Below are 11,960 nucleotides of genomic sequence, written 5' to 3'. Positions count from 1 at the left end.
CCCCTAAATCCGGCACTGGTATAGTAGGTATACTTTACGACAAGCCGAAGTCGTGAATAAGTAGTACAGTACAGTAACAATAAACAATAAATAAGGCGCGCGTCGGCAAATCATAAAAAATCTAATTCTTCCGACGGATTGTGTAAATTGTGCAATTCCTTGAAATTTTGAAGAAAATGTAGGAGTCCACCCGCTACGCTAGCAAAAGAGCTCATATTTCAGTCGCATGCTCAGTGATTTCGTACACATACAATTGTTTATTTGTTTTTAAAATATAAGTCACGTGTAGGAATTATAATGTAGGTACATTTATCAATAATTAATTTCAAACATTAAATTAAACGAAACCTGTCATAACAAACAACGCATTTGTTACCTATGTGACGCTGATGGTTAAGCCATTTCCAATTTAGTTCAGTCCATATATATAATATATATGGTTCAGTCACGTAAAGAAGTGCAGCTATGTTCTATGTGCTCCACAGGAGCATTGCAACGAAATAGCGAAATAAAGGTAATATCATTGGTAATATGTAAGTAGGTATGACGAAAATCAAAACAAATTAACAGAAGCTAATATATTCTTTCCGTACAGAATCAAACTTGTTTTTATAAATATGTATTACATATACAAAAAAGTTTCCATCCTGAATATATAAAACCTGAATATATAAACTGGTTTTATATATAACGACGAAATTAAACTTAATCTATATAAACAAATACGTCACTGCGAAGTATCTATATACGCCTGCGATTCCAAATCATATGGGGTGTAATGTTGGTAGTGACGTATGCAAAATGCGCTCATTCTCTCACAGGCTTCTTTCAGCATATCGAAAGGTACTGTAAGGACGATACGCATGAATCCAGATATTCCAAAGCACTGAAAAGAATAAAAGTACAATTTTTTAATCAATTTTTTTTTAATTCTGCAAGGTCTAGACTTGATTGTACCTAATACATTCCTTACAATCGTAGTCGTGAAAGACCGATACCTAGGTATCTATGTATTGTACATACCTACTTATGACAGTAATAAGGAGTGCTAATAATTATCTTACCTCGCCAGGTAAACAAAATACGGACTCCTCTTCCATTAACCTCTGCATCAATTCTAATCCCGTTCGGAATTGTGGGAAGCATTGAATTTCAATCTTGATCATCATATACATGGTACCGGCAGGCATATAAGGAGTTAGTCCATCAATTTTAGCTAAAATGTCGTACGCCAATTTCGCGTGCTGGTAAAGAGTGTTATTTAAATCGTCATAGAAGCTTTGGGGCGTGAGTTCTAATATTTTAGGCAGTGCACCTTGTACAAGACTATTACTGCCAATTGTTTTCTGACTGAGGCAAGTCAATCCCTTCCTGACTTCTGAGTCGAATGCACCGATCGGATCATTAAACAAAATCCATCCCAATCTCCAACCAGGAACTAAAAACCGTTTGGCCAGGCCCCCACATACCAACACGGGAACGCGTGAGTTGACGGCGGCAATCGACACGAATCGCGTTTCTGAAAACACCAATCGCTCGTATATTTCGTCAGCGATTATGGGCACCTTGTACTTGTACGCAATATCTAAGATGTCTTTCAAGTGTTCTTCGGTAAATACGGATCCACATGGATTAGAAGGATTATTGACGACAATCGCAGCTGTGTTATTATCAATTTGGGCTTCAAGGTGAGCCAAGTCTATCATCCAGTCATATTCTGGTAGAAGATTATAGTTTCTCACTTCGACGCCAAAAGATTCAGCCAAAGTCTTGTATATAGTGAATCCCGGTTTTGGTATAACAATGTTATGGCCCCTTTTCGAATCCGCCAGGGCTGTAATGCAAAGATCCAAAGATGAGGAGCATCCACTGCATAGTATCACGTCTTTGAAGTCGTACTCGACTCCATCGAACGACAAGTATTTCGCCACAGCTTTTCGGGATTCATCGGTGCCAACAGTAGGTCCATAACCGTTATATTTTCCATCGGTAACGGCTTCAAGCACTGCCTGCACGACTTCATTTGGGGGTTCCAAATTTCCATAAACTGTTGGATCACCTATATAACAAGAACTAAATTAAATTCAAGATCAAGGAATTAATTAATGCAAATATTTTCTATAAAAATGCATAGATGTGTAAATATTCGATAACTTAGCGACCAACCTGTTTTACATGGTTAAGCAAATTTATTACGGAATTTTTGATTTTGATCGAGTCAGTTTACAGGTTTGTGACGTACATACATAACGCGTACCTATAACATAATCTGTTGCGCCCCTTGATTTGCATATTAATATGATTATGAACACTTAGGTAATATTCCGTCAATTGTAAAATGCAAAAGAGTGATCGACTTCTTCGTTTCCAGCTAGCATGGATATAAATAGTTATAAAAATTAGATTAATAATTAAGTAAGTACCCAAATTAATTTTTTGTACAAATAATTACGTTATGTGCAGATAGAGGTGTTTACACACTCCCACTTTTTAAAACCAATCATAGCGCTTAATTGAAAGGCTACCGTAAGGCTAAATATGGCAAGTAGCAACACGAGGCACTTTCTTGTTTGTTACCAAAATTCAAAAACTGCCTGTTTTTATTTGGTGTTACAAAATTTTTAATTGATGTTAATTTGTATGTCGCCAGCCTGAATATTTGAAGATAAAATTGATAAAAATATTAATAATTACCTATGGAAAGTGCAATCAGAGACTTTTCTGGATTTGGTTCTAGGACTAGATTGTCGACTATGTCTCGGATGTAGTTTTTACAATTCTTGGCAGCTTCAGAAGCTGTAACTTTCCACTCTTTGTCAGTGCAGCCGTTTGGAATCACCTTCTGAGTTTTGTCTTTCGGTACAGAATCTAACATGTTCACATACAAGATTTGATCTAAAACGGATTCACTTCTGTTCGAGAAGAGCGCAATCAAATGCGTTGATATCCACTAAGGTATTCACTTTAACTAACTGGCCTTCAAAGAGTCAACGAATTTAAATAAGTGCGGCAATATTTATACCTAAACCGCTCAGAATCAAACGTTCACTTTTATATTCTTAAGACGTACTTTGGCTTTTATGCCCTGCTATAAAGGTATCTGGAACTGGAAGTGTGCACCAATTGGCTTGAGGGAGTAGGTAAAGCAACTAAGCAAATGGTACATTGCTACCTTGTCTCAATTGGGTTTTTGATAGGTAGGTAGGTACTTATATGGATGAGATTGAGATATTAAATTCCCCAAACGTACCTATCCAATAAGAACTAAGTTTTTAATGATATTTTTCCTAATCTCCAGAAAAAGAATATAAGTATATTAAACAGTTGCATTGAATTAAGTATACAATCATATAGTTGTTACAGTTACCTACACCTGAAAAAATGTGAACGTGCAACTATATTTTCTCACAATAACAACAACAATTTTTTTTTATTAACTTATACACACGACGCATTTGCATGTTAAAATTTAAACGTGCGTATATATGTACCAAGAACCATAATTTGTCATAGTGTCTGCCCAGTAGCGTTCAAAATAGAAATCTTCTATGCGAATCTCAACGCTAAAGAACGTATTTCGACACAAAACGGTACAGTTGCCCATCAAGACCAATACGTGAATTGAGGGTTATTATTTTAGCAGTAGGTATATGTACGCATGGATGTGTAGTAGGTATCTTTGATTCTAAGTAGGTATATTCAAAGGTAGGTAGCATTGTAGGGATACAATGGTAGGATACGAATTCTTCGACTGGATCACAAAAAAAAACATACGGATTGAATAGATTAGTACTTCCCAAAAGGGCGCTAAGTTTTTCTTTACTAGAGGCATATATGGAAAATTTCAAAGAAATGTCTCCATAAATAAACAAGTACAAATTGTGCAGGTAAAGCGCATTTTTTTTAAACACCCCTACGAAATTTCTTCCATAAATAAGAAAGTTGAGACTGTACATCCCCCTTTGTAGGTACTTTCCTTTGACAATTCACTTTTAAGATATAAGGAATTATAACCGATCACGACAAGGGATCGAGGAGGAAGACTATGGTTAGTATAAATTAATTCCTTTCGTTGAGACCTTTCATTAGAGTACCATGTTCCACTCCCCCCCTCTGCCCGTACTTTGATAAGAGGACAAAAAGAAGGGCAGTAGTTTGTAGAAAACTGTTCCTTTCGTTGAGACCTTTAATTAGAATACAATGAGAGATAAAATTAATTTTTAACCCCCTCCCTCAGGCCCCGTCGCTCACTGATCTCGAAAATGAGAATCGCACGGGAAAGTTATAGTTTGTACAAACCAATTTATTTCGATGAGACCTTTCATTAGAATACCATGAAGGGTAGAACATGTGTTTACTCCATAGCCTGCCCATGCACACCTCTAATGTTTACAACACTAGATATGTTCGCCTTTAACAGAAGCACCTATGATTAAATTTCAAAAAGATATCCCTACGGCTAGGATTTTGATGTTTTCTTGGAGCCGTGCTTAAGTTAATTTTTCGGTCTTATTCAGTTTCATCAATAAATTTATTTATTATTTAAAATGTCATCTTTTTAAATTTTTATGTCAATTTTGCGAGATTTTTAAGTCACAATTGCATTTTTTATTTTTCATTTTCGCTGATCTTAAACGTAATTAAAATCCTAGCCCTAGCTCTCTATAAAAAAGACAATTGACATTGGGCATCGCACATTAAGCTGATGTTTACGATATGCGATAAGTTTGATTTTACTAAAAGCATCTTTGGGTAAAGTTTTAAATAAATATCTTCATAAATAAGAGAGTTGCCATTGCTCAGGCTGGGCATGCGCACATCTGATTTTTACTATATGTGATATGCTTACCTTGACTAGAAGTATCTGTCGTTAAAACTTCAACAAAATAAATTAATAAATAAATTAAACAAATATAGCAAACGAGCTCCTGGGTATAGCAAAACCAAATTTTAAACCTGATGTTAGTTTTGCTTTTATTTAAAGTGTATATATATGATATTTTATTTAATTGCTTCCATAAATAAGAAAGTTGGCACTGCACATCCTACACAAAACCAAATTTGGAAAATGGCGCTACATTTGCTTTTATTCCAAGTGGCTATGTATCAAATTTCATTTGAATGCCTCCATAAATAAGGAAGTTGGCACTGCGCATGCGCAAAACCAAATTTTGAAACTGGCGTTATATTTGCTTTTATTCCAATGCTTATGTATCAAATTTCGTTTTTCGTCGACCTCTCGATAACAATATAAATTACTCCTTAGTGACGAGTACAATGATGAAGCTTATTAATCGTTAGCAACCATTAATGGTTAGCAACCAACCATTATACGTTAGCAACCATTAACGTTAGCAACCATTAATCGTTAGCAACCACTTATACATAACAACCATTTTATTAAAGGGAAATGACAATTATATAACAATTCACTTTCGGCAACAGCTGAGAACTTCCATCCATCTAACCATTTTAATCTCGGTTTTAATGTAGTGAGATCAGCAGCCAGTATGGTCGCCAAACGATCTCAGCAAAGCATATCCTGATGTATGTATGTGTAGCTCCTCGGATAAGGTATTGTTAAGGTATTCAGTTACTTTACCTTCAACATTGAGTACGTCGACCACAGGGATGAACATTTCCATATCTTTCACTGTTAATACACGTACTTTAGTACAGTTGCAAAAGAATTAATTACATTCTAATTTCACATACCTTTTCAAGGTAAAATGTCAACGTGACATTTTCGGAAATATCTCCTTACAAATTCATTGGATTCCATCAATTGCCGAACTGATCGAAACCGTTCTAATAAGTTTCTTTTGATTTGAGTGGATATAATGAATCGTCTCCGCAGCAGAGCAAGCAACACAATCTTCCACTGCGATTACGAGGACTGACGGTACAGCATAAAACAACACATTACTATAGCAACGACAATAGCTGTAATTTAGTGAAAAATCGTCGGAGCTCATACATAATTTCGTTTGTAATTTCTTGTAGTAGTAATTATCTACCCCAGTGAAGTCGACGAAAAAACGTTGTATGCAATTCATGTATAAATCGGCGATTATTGGTTCGTTCGAATTTAGTCCACTCGCTGCGCTCGTGGACTAAACACTCACCAATAAAACGCCTCATTTATACACTCATTGCATAAATAACTATTAAATACCTTCATAAATAAAAAAGTTTGCAATTCGGTTTATAAATGGTCGAGATGCGAAAAGGGCACTGTGAATGTTGATCGATTAGGCTCAATTTTTGGAATTGCGTTTTCTATGGTTAAAGCTATAAGCATATTGAATTTCATGCAATTCGGTTCATAACTCAAAAGGGCCTACTTTATTGTGTGGTCTACATTGCCAATTCACGAACTCCGATCTACAATCTTGTGCTAACGGACGGACAGACACCGCAAAATTAAAAACTCGCTAGGAACTCGTAAATAAGAAAGTTGATAATTCGCAGCCTGCGCATACGAACAATAATCGTAGAGATTTTTCTTGGCTCAGGTGCCAGAGCTATAAGCTACCGAATTTAAAAAGAACGAACTAAATATATTGAAAACTGTAGAAGTCTAGCAACTCGAAATTTGGTAACGGCATAAAATCAAGCCCTGCCGTAATCCGTATACCTACCTACGTTCCACAAAAAGTGCACGCAAAGAAAGAAGAAACGCGCTCTTTTATACAAAACTTTATACAAAATTAAAAGTCAGATTTCGTTCGTAACAATTGTCTCTTGAATCGAGGCATTTACAGAACAACAACACGTAATAACTCCCCCCCCCCCCCCCCAATCGTCCTGAAACATTCATTTTCATGCTTACTTTCAGGAAATTTCAGACCAGACCATGTAATCAAAACATAAATAAAAATTTACCAAACATTACACCAAAAATGAGTGCGATTTCAAACAATAATACATGATTCTACATTGAAGTTAAATCAAGTCAATTGCAAAAAGAAAGATGAAAAATTGTAAAAAAAAAACATAAAACGTTGCATACAAAACACAAATCAATTATACTATGTATAAATAACAACATTTACGTAGCGATCCTTTAGTGACCGCCATTACTAATAAGATGCCAAACGTAACCAGCGTTTGGTGCTCTCCAGATGGCGCAGACAGCTTTTCCCTTCTAAAAAGTCGCGCGGTTGCCCGCTTTCAAACAATGTGTACATCATCGTAGGTTGTATATACAGGATGGGACCTCTCAGTGCGCACAGTTATTTATTTTTTATCAGTCATTTGTATCATGAACTTCCATTAAACATGCTACAATTTGCTTATGTAACAAGCGAACACTTTCTAGAAAAATTCCGGAACGTTATCGAAAATTCCCGAATGCCTGCGAAGTCGGCACATCGCATTTCCCGGAAAAAACGCGTCATATCCGCTTTCGTTCCTTATCGCCGGTGACTATATAATAATTTATGGTTCCCGATGGAGGGCCCGATGTTTGGAATACTCTTTACAATATCAACAATAATTTTCGTCATAGCAAATGAAATTAATTTTTCGGGGGTAAATACACAAGATCTTCATTTTTTATCGCGTAATTTTGTTTTTACCCGAAAGTTTTGTTGAGTTAGAAATTCGAGATCAAAAGCGTGATAAAAGATCGAGAGATCGAAAGTGAATTAAAAATAAAATTGTTTAAAATCAAGATCGAGTGTATTTTAGACAGATTAATACAAGACAGTAAATTTCACCAAACACTTTGCATTCCTGCGTGCATTTTTATCGCTGATCTTAATCGATATAAAAACCAATCACAACACTTGGCTCTAAATACCAATAGTTTAAGTTTAACCTCAGTTAACAAATAAATATGAAGATTAATTAAAAATCATAAAAGTGCTGCGTATTCTCTGTGGTCTATGGTATTATATAGAGGAAAGTTCAATTAAAATGTAAAATACTAAACCGACTAACCTGTAGTTCTAATCTAAGTAAATACGAAAGAGATTGTTTGGCTTATTTTATCTCTAAAAGTTCATATTGACGCAGGTCCGCAAACTCTGCGTTTCCGGTCTACAGTAGGGTGTTAATGTATCAGTATCAATTTTGCCTTTATTTTTGAGTGGGCGGGGTTTCAGCCAAGGCTGCTCTACAAACCCATATAATAGCTCCTCCACTTTTTGAGATATACAAGAAATACAAGTTACGCTGAAGAGCTTACATCATCGGTCATGTCACATGAGAATGATAATGAGAATCTATACAGGGTCAATTGTTTTTTCAGAGATAATTTTCTAATTTGTAAAGTGTACGGTGAAATCCCTGTAGATCAGTAACGACGAATCGTATGTTTATATGAACTTTTAGTCATACAATAAGCCAAAGAATTAGCCCCTTTCATATTTAAGAACAGCCTGTATATCGATTTCAAGGAGGACAAATCGAATTGAAGAATCGAACACTGAACTTTCGGGGCTTTGAAATAAAAATGACACAAATTGATAGAAAATGGAAACTTGCAATCAGGGCTTTCTGATATACCTATCGATGTGTTGAAGTGAACAAATATGGTAGTACCTAGGTATTGTCAGTAACAATGCGAAAAAAGACTGTTTGGACAAAAACGTAAAAGTATCTCTTCTCTTGTGGAGGCTTTTATTGGGGCCGTAGCCCCGCCTGTCCTCTCCCAAATGCGGCCATGTGTAAGCTAGTTTGTCTGATTCCAAATTTCTAACAATGCACATCTAATTTTCATAAACAAAATTATTTACTTAAGTACCTATGTCTAATTTTGTACCTTGTAGTAATTCAAGTAGGTAAGTATATGTACACCATTCGTTTAATCCTATACACCCCTTAAAAATAAATAAATACAAATAACTTGTTAATACTATAATATTACTTATAAGATGTGAACAAAAAATCTTGGGATCCGCGCAGACCCCGTTTGATGACGATTTGTGTGGGTATTTTCCCTCATTTGGGTAATTGTAATCTAAACAATCTTCGTTCCAAGTTTCCGAATGGTAGGGCGTTATTGTGCACATTGTCTGGACGATGACGATCACATCAGGAGTCAGGACAGGATTCAGGATCAGACGGAGGGAGACAAACGCAGTTTGCACCACAGTACACTGATAAACTGATATAGAACGCCAAAAAATAGTATATAAGTATAATAATTGAAGTAGGTGTTCTTATATTATGCGCATAGTAATAGATTACATCACCACATAATTATTTTGATTTAGGTATACCGTTTAGCGCAGTGCAATGCATGGCATATACATACATCCTTTAATTACAAGGTAGGTAGGAGAAGCGCAACTAATATACGTCAATAAAATATTAGAATTTAAAATTAATTTCCGGTTGCAACTATTTAAAGGACATCTATGAGCAAATTTTGACGTACCTACACATTATTATCACAACTATTAATAATCGCTGCGTACATACATTCGGAAGACACAAATATACGGTCTAAAAATAATGCAAGCTCCTCGTTACCTTCTCCTTAGTGAGTTTTAAAATTCCCAAGCGAGTCGGTGATTTATTTAACGATTATTAAATGTTATCTTGCATGAAACGTCGTGTGTTTAGATTCGTATTGACTTTGAATTGGGACGAAATAAACCTTCAATCGCCAAATTGGGTCATAGCGTGGTTGCTTATGATTAAACTTTAAAAGTATTCAGTTCTATCGTTTAGTCGTGTGTTTGTGTGAGTGATCAACAATGCAAGGAAATCAATTAAAACGTAGCCATAAAGCGGACTTTTCGTCTTCGGGGATTACGATATCAAGAGAAAGAAGTTTCGTTAAACCCAACCGAGATCCACAGAAACGCCGAAGTCAAGCGATAACAGCGGTAAAAGCAAAACCAACGATGGAAATTTATAGACCTCCTAATGTAAGAACAGATTTAATTCAAAATGCAGCAAAACTTAACGTGCATGCTAAAGAATTTACTATGGCACATGAATTGCAGAATTCAAAATCCTCACACAATCTGATGCACACATTCGAACCGATACCCCTTCAAAATTCTAAATCGACCGGAAACGTATTAAGACAAATGCCGAATCCTGTGCCAAATTTAATTTCCATTTTACCAGCACCCCTACCGTTTCCAATTTTGCATTCGGCTACCACTCACGCCATACTTAACCAATTACCTAGAGTCAACTTCCATATCACGAACGATATGATACCAACCCAGGTGTATCACAATCCTTCAGTCAACTTTGGAGGTTGGAATCAACCGACCGTGGGGACATTGAAAAAATCGAAAAGCCTAGGTGCGGCCGACGCGCAAGAACTAATTACGAAATTAAGACACTCGGTGAAGGAAGATACGGATATCGACATGTTTAATGACGAAGACAAGAAAATTATAGAGTCCGCAATTGAAGATCCCAATCATTTATCATCGCGCACCATCATGGATTTGGTGAAAACGATAATGGAAAAGGCAGTCGAGGGTATCCAGTATTCCGAAAACATCGCCAAGTTATGTATTTCTATAATAGAGAAGGAAAAGAATCAAACTTTCGTCGAGTCTCTTATCAATACCTGTCAGCAATGGTTCCAAGAACGAGACCGAAACTTGAGAGGCATTAAATCGGGGGATGGAACTCGTTTTACCGCGTTTATGTGGTTTCTGACTGAGATGTGCGGTCAATTCAAACGACACAAGCATCAATTTCAGTACCAGAACATTCAACCGGACGTGACTCTTCTGGCAATACTGGCAAAGTGCTGCCAGGCGTGCGTGCACTCACCCATAAAATGTTTACCCGAAACCGAGTGCCTGTTTTTCGTGCTGACCTCGATTGGTCGAGATTTGGAAAATGAACTGCCATTGCAATTGGAACAGCTCCTTGTTAGCGTTCGAGACGGGTTCTTGGCGACAAATGGATCACCAGCTGCCAGGCGAACACTTCTGCAGTTAATCGAACTGCACGCGTCAAATTGGCAGCTTCCGGCTTCATCTGTACTGTATTACTATCCTAGAGTGAAATAGTACATTGTGAGCTCTAAGTGAGACCTCGATGGAACTTAAATTGCGTTTATGCTTATTCTATTTATTAGTGATCGAAATTGATTTTTTGTAGTATTTTTTAATTTATTAAAATATTGTGTATAAATACTAGGTACAATGCAACTATTTATTTAAAGCGGTTACGGGATACATTCTGATTGTACCTATCAGCACATCGGTCATATTTGGTACCTACATATATTTGACAAAACGTGATTTGCGTTATGTTTCCAGTTATACACAGTTTCCGCGTTTAAGCCATTTTTAGATTTTAAATAACTTTAGAATGTAGGTACCTACCTACATCTTTCTTCAAAATTGAAATGGTAAGGACTCAGATTTTTCAAATAAAAAATTCTTAGATTTCTCAATTCATGCAACCATCGGAGACATTTCAAATGACAGCCGTATAATGCCATATATAAAACCCAAATAACTCGCAATCAATCGGATCACTTGCTCCACTCGCTCGTGTCGCAAACGTGACTCTTCTGAATAATAAGCCTAGTTTTCATAGACGCGATTCTCGTAACTTTTATCGTCATTTATTTCGCGTGAACGTTCATTTTGTAGTTGAAAATATGGAAACTTTTTGCAAATATTCGCATTTCGTACCAAACATGCAAAATTGTCATCTTTTAAAACTAGGCTATAAGCATCGTAACATCAAACATGCTCGTAATACTATCAAAGGAGAGAGTTTTAGATTGGAATTAACAAACAAATTGAGCACTACTCTATTCTTTACACTAAGGCACTACTAAGTATGTACCGTATCGAGAGTATCCGCGACTGTTCGTTCATGGTCGAGTACGGTACAATCGTCACTTGATGCGACACAGTTGTCTTCTCGCAACTTAAACGAATCTCATAACTTTGCACCCATCTACTAAAACACTTGTGAAAGCATCAACATTTCCAATGATAAAAAAACCTTCAGTATAATCA

The 11,960-nt window shown here is 36.2% G+C and overlaps 2 protein-coding genes across 2 annotated transcripts; one reads left to right on the top strand and one right to left on the bottom strand.

The window, feature by feature from the left end:
• Positions 1-563: 563 nt before the first annotated feature.
• LOC116172308 (tyrosine aminotransferase) lies at positions 564-3,021 on the bottom strand. The gene is made up of 3 exons (XM_031489508.1): positions 2,695-3,021; positions 1,065-2,059; positions 564-886 (listed from the first exon to the last, which is right to left on the bottom strand). Exons 1-3 carry the CDS (start codon positions 2,873-2,875, stop codon positions 728-730), a joined length of 1,335 nt encoding a protein of 444 aa, XP_031345368.1. The 5' UTR covers positions 2,876-3,021; the 3' UTR covers positions 564-727.
• A 6,191-nt stretch (positions 3,022-9,212) lies between these two features.
• On the top strand, positions 9,213-11,135 carry LOC116172209 (CBP80/20-dependent translation initiation factor-like). Its single transcript, XM_031489370.1, has one exon. The coding sequence runs from the start codon at positions 9,708-9,710 to the stop codon at positions 10,992-10,994; it is 1,287 nt and encodes a 428-aa protein (XP_031345230.1). The 5' UTR covers positions 9,213-9,707; the 3' UTR covers positions 10,995-11,135.
• The last annotated feature ends 825 nt before the right edge of the window (positions 11,136-11,960 follow it).

Source organism: Photinus pyralis, unplaced genomic scaffold (assembly GCF_008802855.1).
Source record: "Photinus pyralis isolate 1611_PpyrPB1 unplaced genomic scaffold, Ppyr1.3 Ppyr1.4_LG5, whole genome shotgun sequence".
NCBI classification, from domain to species: Eukaryota; Metazoa; Arthropoda; class Insecta; order Coleoptera; family Lampyridae; genus Photinus; species Photinus pyralis.
This window is presented reverse-complemented; position numbering and strand designations above follow the sequence as displayed.

Coding starts and splice junctions, on each gene's coding strand:
- LOC116172209 (XM_031489370.1), top strand. CDS start 9,708: ATGCAAGGAAATCAATTAAAACGTAGCCATAAAGCGGACTTTTCGTCT.
- LOC116172308 (XM_031489508.1), bottom strand. CDS start 2,875: ATGTTAGATTCTGTACCGAAAGACAAAACTCAGAAGGTGATTCCAAAC. Junction 2,060..2,694: donor TCTGATTGCACTTTCCATAG/GTAATTATTAAT, acceptor CTTGTTATATAG/GTGATCCAACAGTTTATGGA. Junction 887..1,064: donor TATTTTGTTTACCTGGCGAG/GTAAGATAATTA, acceptor TATTCTTTTCAG/TGCTTTGGAATATCTGGATT.